The 5279-nt window shown below is 53.1% G+C and overlaps 1 protein-coding gene across 1 annotated transcript; it reads left to right on the top strand.

Annotated features, from left to right (window-relative positions):
* Positions 1 to 509: 509 nt before the first annotated feature.
* On the top strand, positions 510 to 3593 carry LOC131263273 (basic proline-rich protein-like). The gene is made up of 3 exons (XM_058265447.1): positions 510 to 521; positions 669 to 3190; positions 3341 to 3593. Exons 1-3 carry the CDS (start codon positions 510 to 512, stop codon positions 3591 to 3593), a joined length of 2787 nt encoding a protein of 928 aa, XP_058121430.1.
* The last annotated feature ends 1686 nt before the right edge of the window (positions 3594 to 5279 follow it).

Raw genomic sequence — 5279 nt, forward strand, 5'->3', positions numbered from 1 at the left:
GATACGATACCGCCATTCCGGGCGATCTTCCTGCCGAAGGTCACACTAATGGTTGGAGAGAGCGTGTTGGAATGGATTACCACCTGCGATCTGGCCTGTCGCCAATCGGACAGAAAAGGAGCAGCAACCAAAGGCAGCTGAAACCGAAACAAAAAACAAGTAGAGGGTTTTGCTGATTTGTCACAAAAAGTTAAAAAGCTAGCAACGTATTCAAATGAGCCTCTGATCGTCGGATCGGGGCGTTTGGGCGAGAATTCGGTTCACTATCAGCGTGCGGATGGATGGAGACATCTTCGGGCAGTAAAACTGGACTGGCGAACGGGTCGAGGCACCAGCACGGCACGGTATAAATATGTCCACTCGAAGGATCTTCCTAACTAGTCTCAGTTCTGTGTGGCAAGGAGCAGCAAGTGGTTGTATGGTTTTCTTTTGTGGCGGAACAATATAAGATCTATAGGGAGTGCATAAGGATCTAGCAGGAGCTTTGTGTTATTGCGTCCAGGAAGAAGATGGAAAACAAGGTATTCTAACGCGGTTTTGTTGGATGAGGTTCTTGTGTAGTCTTAATTCTTTAGTGAGACGGCTGTTGAGATGCGTTGTGAATCTGTTCTATCCAGCAAAGTGTACAATAATCGGATATTGGTCTTTGCTTCCTGTTTCTCCTGTAGATAGTTTTCCTATTCTTCCTCGGGGCCCTCGTTGTTGCCACGAGGGGTGATGCCGTGCCAGATGAAACCTTCCTGATTACCTCCGTCAATAAGCAGAACCTGCTAAAAGCCTTACTGCAGCAGGAATCTTCAGAGCCGAACTCTTTGCCGCGAGGTACAGGTAATAGGGACAAAGATGGATACCACTACGACCGCCCGGATGATCCGCTCTGCCTGCTGGGTAATGGACCCCACTGTCAGCAAACGCATCCAGACAACGGATACTTGCCGCCATGCTCTCAGGGAAATCAGGGAGTGCACTGCACGCCTGTAGCACCGGCCTGTCCTCAGGGAGGGACTCCGCCGCACTGCTGCACCAACGGAGGAAACGGAGCGAACTGTGTGCTTCCTGAAGTGCCACTTCCGCCAATCGTCGTCCATCCAGGTCACACGGGAAATCCAGTCGTACAGGTGCAAACGTTTGTCTTTGGAGCCTGCACGAATGGTGGTTCCGGACCATACTGTTGCACGAATGGTGCCAATACACCGGATTGTGCTCTCACTGGTGCGCCGATTGTGATTCCTGCTCCGCCGCAGCCACCACCAACGCGACCACCGCCACCTCCGCCAACGCGACCACCGCCACCTCCGCCAACGCGACCACCGCCACCTCCGCCAACGCGACCACCACCACCTCCGCCAACGCGACCACCACCACCTCCGCCAACGCGACCACCACCACCTCCGCCGACGACTACGAGGCCGAGACCTCCGCCGACGACTACGAGGCCAAGACCTCCACCAACGACTACGAGGCCAAGACCTCCACCAACTACTAGACCTCCTCCGCCGCCAACAACTACTCGCCCGCGACCGCCATCAACGACCACGAGGCCACGTCCTCCACCAACGACCACGAGGCCACGTCCTCCACCAACGACCACGAGGCCACGTCCTCCACCAACGACCACGAGGCCACGTCCTCCACCAACAACTACGCGTCCGAAGCCACCACCAACTACGAGACCGCCACCGCCACCACCGACAACTACGAGACCAAGACCTCCACCAACCACAACTAGACCACGTCCGCCGCCAACTACTACAAGACCTAGACCGCCACCAACTACTACCAGGCCGAAGCCACCGCCGACTACGACGCGACCGAGACCTCCGCCAACCACAACACGTCCTCGCCCTCCGCCAACTACTACTCGTCCACGACCTCCGCCAACTACTACTCGTCCACGACCTCCGCCAACAACTACTCGGCCACGACCACCGCCAACTACTACTCGTCCACGACCACCGCCAACTACTACTCGTCCACGACCGCCGCCAACAACTACTCGTCCACGACCGCCGCCAACAACGAGGCCGCCGCCGCCACCAACTACTACCAGGCCAAAACCTCCGCCAACTACTACTAGACCACGTCCTCCACCAACAACGACACGACCGCGCCCTCCGCCAACCACGACTCGCCCGAAGCCTCCGCCAACTACCACCCGTCCCAAACCACCCCCAACTACTACTAGGCCACGTCCTCCGCCAACTACTACTCGCCCGAGACCGCCGCCAACTACGAGACCGCCAACAACGAGGCCACCAACGACGAGGCCACCAACCACGAGGCCACCTCCACCGCCACCGACCCGGCCACCACCACCACCACCGACGCGGCCACCACCACCACCACCGACCCGGCCACCACCACCACCACCGACCCGGCCACCACCACCACCACCGCAGCCACCGACGCCATATCCGTTCGTCCCCGTGACTGAACCACCAGTGGTCTTCCTGGGATGCCCGAACGGTGGAGTTGGACCGTACTGCTGTACGAACGGTGGTGTTGGTCCTAAGTGTGAGATACCACAGGGACCACCCTATCAGACTTGTGACAATGGAGGCCAGCCACCATACTGCTGCACAAACGGAGGAGTTGGGCCGTACTGTGTCGAGATCCAGCAGGCCATCGAGGTGCGTCCACCGACGCAGATCTACTACACCACTGGAGCGCCGCAGGTGTTCTACCAACCAGGTCCAGTTGTCGTATCGCAGGGTGACGCACAGATCCCTGGTCAGGCACCGCTGCCACAACAGCAGCAGTTCCAGATCCCGCAACAGCAGTACCAACCGCAGCCACAGTTCCAAGTGCCACAATACCAACAGCAGTACCAACCGCAGCCACAGTTCCAACAGCCGCAATACCAACAGCCGCAATACCAACAGCCACAATACCAACAGCCACAATACCAACAGCCACAGTACCAACCGCAGCCGCAAAGACCGATTAATACTCCCAGCTACGGTGCCTATCGTCCGCAGAACAGCGTTACTATTCAGCCCAGCTCTCCGGCCAACCCGTTCTCTGTAGGATCGCGCGTCCAGACTGATGCTCAAGCGTCCGCGGGTTCGTCCACCCCAGCAGCTGCATCTCGACCACAGCCTGCTCCACAGCAACGACAGCCGCAACCGGCTCCTCAGCCATCGCGGCCAGCGTCACCACCTAGGAATCAGAATACTCAACCAAGACCGCAGCCAACTCCGCAGCCGGCTCGTCCAGCTTCTCCACCGAGGAATCAGAACACGCAGCCGTCTCCACAGCCGGCACGCCCTGCCTCTCCACCATCTCCACCCCGGCAGCAATCGGTAGCACCACGGCCTCAGCCTACTCCCGCACCGGCCAGGCAGCAAACTCCGCGACCGCAGGCTCCCGCACCGGCCAGGCAGCAAACTCCGCAACCGCAAGCTCCCGCACCGGCCAGACAGCAAAGTCCACGACCGCAGGCTCCCGCACCGCAGCGTCAGGGACTCAACGGTGACTTTTCTAACAGACCACCAGTCCGGCCAGCTTCCGTCTCGGGACCGGGCGAGTGTGAAGGATCCAACTGCGAGCATGGATTCTACTACAAGCAAGGTGATCAGCCGGTTATATTCTAAACCCTAGAAATCGTACCTTAACCTGTAAGAGTGGTATATGTAAATAAACGAATGGTGGTTCCATCGCATTTGATGGAACAAGAATTAGTTCAAAAGTTTGTCTTTTTGTCCCGGACAGTCTCGCAAAAGTTTGACGTTGCAGCATTGTGAAATTTTTTCGTTTTCATTTCGGAATTCCTTTTGTTCAGATTCCACTGCGCACAAATATGTATTTAAAACAAATAAATACATACATTGTTTTTCATCGCGGTTCGTTGGAACTGCATGGTGCAATAAAAGATACCTCTTCCACTTCAAATAACTACCGTTGTCAAATCAATCGATGGTATCTCATTCTGCCTGAAGAGTCGGTCGCATGGCACACGGTCACCGAATGTCGCAACAATTAATCAAAGACTAGGCGAGGTGAGTTTCTTCTGCCCGATACCCGACACGACATGGCTCCTCATCGGACGTTTTTCTTCTCGATGCTCACAGTGTATAAAGGTCACAGGGCTCACCGACTTTTTGTTGGAAGCCGTGGCAGGTCTGCTAATTTGTTGCCAGTTACCACGCTAGAGAAAATCGATGCATGGTGCCCGCCGGTGGCGTCTTCAAACAATCGCGGTCCAACGCATAGACCATCGCGTATCCGTCCTACCCATCAAATCGACCATCGCAGTGCCAATTCGGACCTCCTTCTCGCGACTCGTGACGTGACGGTTTAGGCACACCAATGTTGGCACGAAGCGTTGCCTCCCGGCAGTAGCCCTTGCACATTGCGAGGGTCCGGGAAAGAGCGTGTCGAAGCTCGACGGTTCAATAAAGAACGATTACCGGTAAAAGCACTGCCGAGTGACCCGACAGAGGATACCGGAGCCTGGATGTCACGTGGTTGCTTTAGGCAGAGCCAGCATCTGATACTTTAACCTGCTTCATATACACAGCAGTTATTTATGACACAAGAGATTAGAACCAAAAACGTTTGCTTTGGGATTAGATGACACTTTTCTAGTATTAGATTCGAATCATTTTCAAAGCATATTGTGTAATATTAAGTTACGAAAGTGAATTTCCAACTTCAAATATCTTAGAAACTGGTGTATTTTAAAAAAGTGGTAGTTTTTTTGTGATAGGGTAACTGTACCAATAGTGGTGCACTTAGTAATGTAATTACCAATTAGGTGTAATTTATGAGTGTTAAGAACACAATATTCTACATATTTCAAACAATTATGATCGAAACATGACTTTTCTTCAGAAAAACATCTATTTTCACCGTAAACCATACAAAATACACGAAAAAAAGCGTATTTTTCTTCGTAGTCGGTTGCTCCTATTATGGTGGTATGGTTCCTATAGTTGTGGTATCGTGTTCCTATAGTGGTGGTAGTACGAAAAACTTGAATATATTTTGACTTTACTTATTTTTGAAGCATATTTCAAACAGAACGGTAAAATACTCCTTGACCAATGCGTTGTCATTGAAAAGACTGTATTGATTTACCGAAATACACTGTACCCATAAAGTCAGTACACAGCAGGCTAAAACAGCTACAAAGGCCATTTACTTTGTAAGGAACCAATGTTTTAAAAAAGTAAAAATGAGGGATTGTTCCTGGCACTATCCTCTTCATTTTGATGTAATTTGGCCGCGATACGACTTTGGGTTTCCGAGATATGGTTAAAATAGTGCCACAGCACCCT

Source organism: Anopheles coustani, chromosome 2 (assembly GCF_943734705.1).
Source record: "Anopheles coustani chromosome 2, idAnoCousDA_361_x.2, whole genome shotgun sequence".
Classification (NCBI taxonomy): Eukaryota; Metazoa; Arthropoda; class Insecta; order Diptera; family Culicidae; genus Anopheles; species Anopheles coustani.

What these genes read in the sequence shown, in the direction of transcription:
- LOC131263273 (XM_058265447.1), top strand. An exon ending in AATACTCAACCAAGACCGCA is followed by an intron (nt 3,191 to 3,340) that starts GCCAACTCCGCA and finishes CGCACCGGCCAG; the next exon opens with GCAGCAAACTCCGCGACCGC.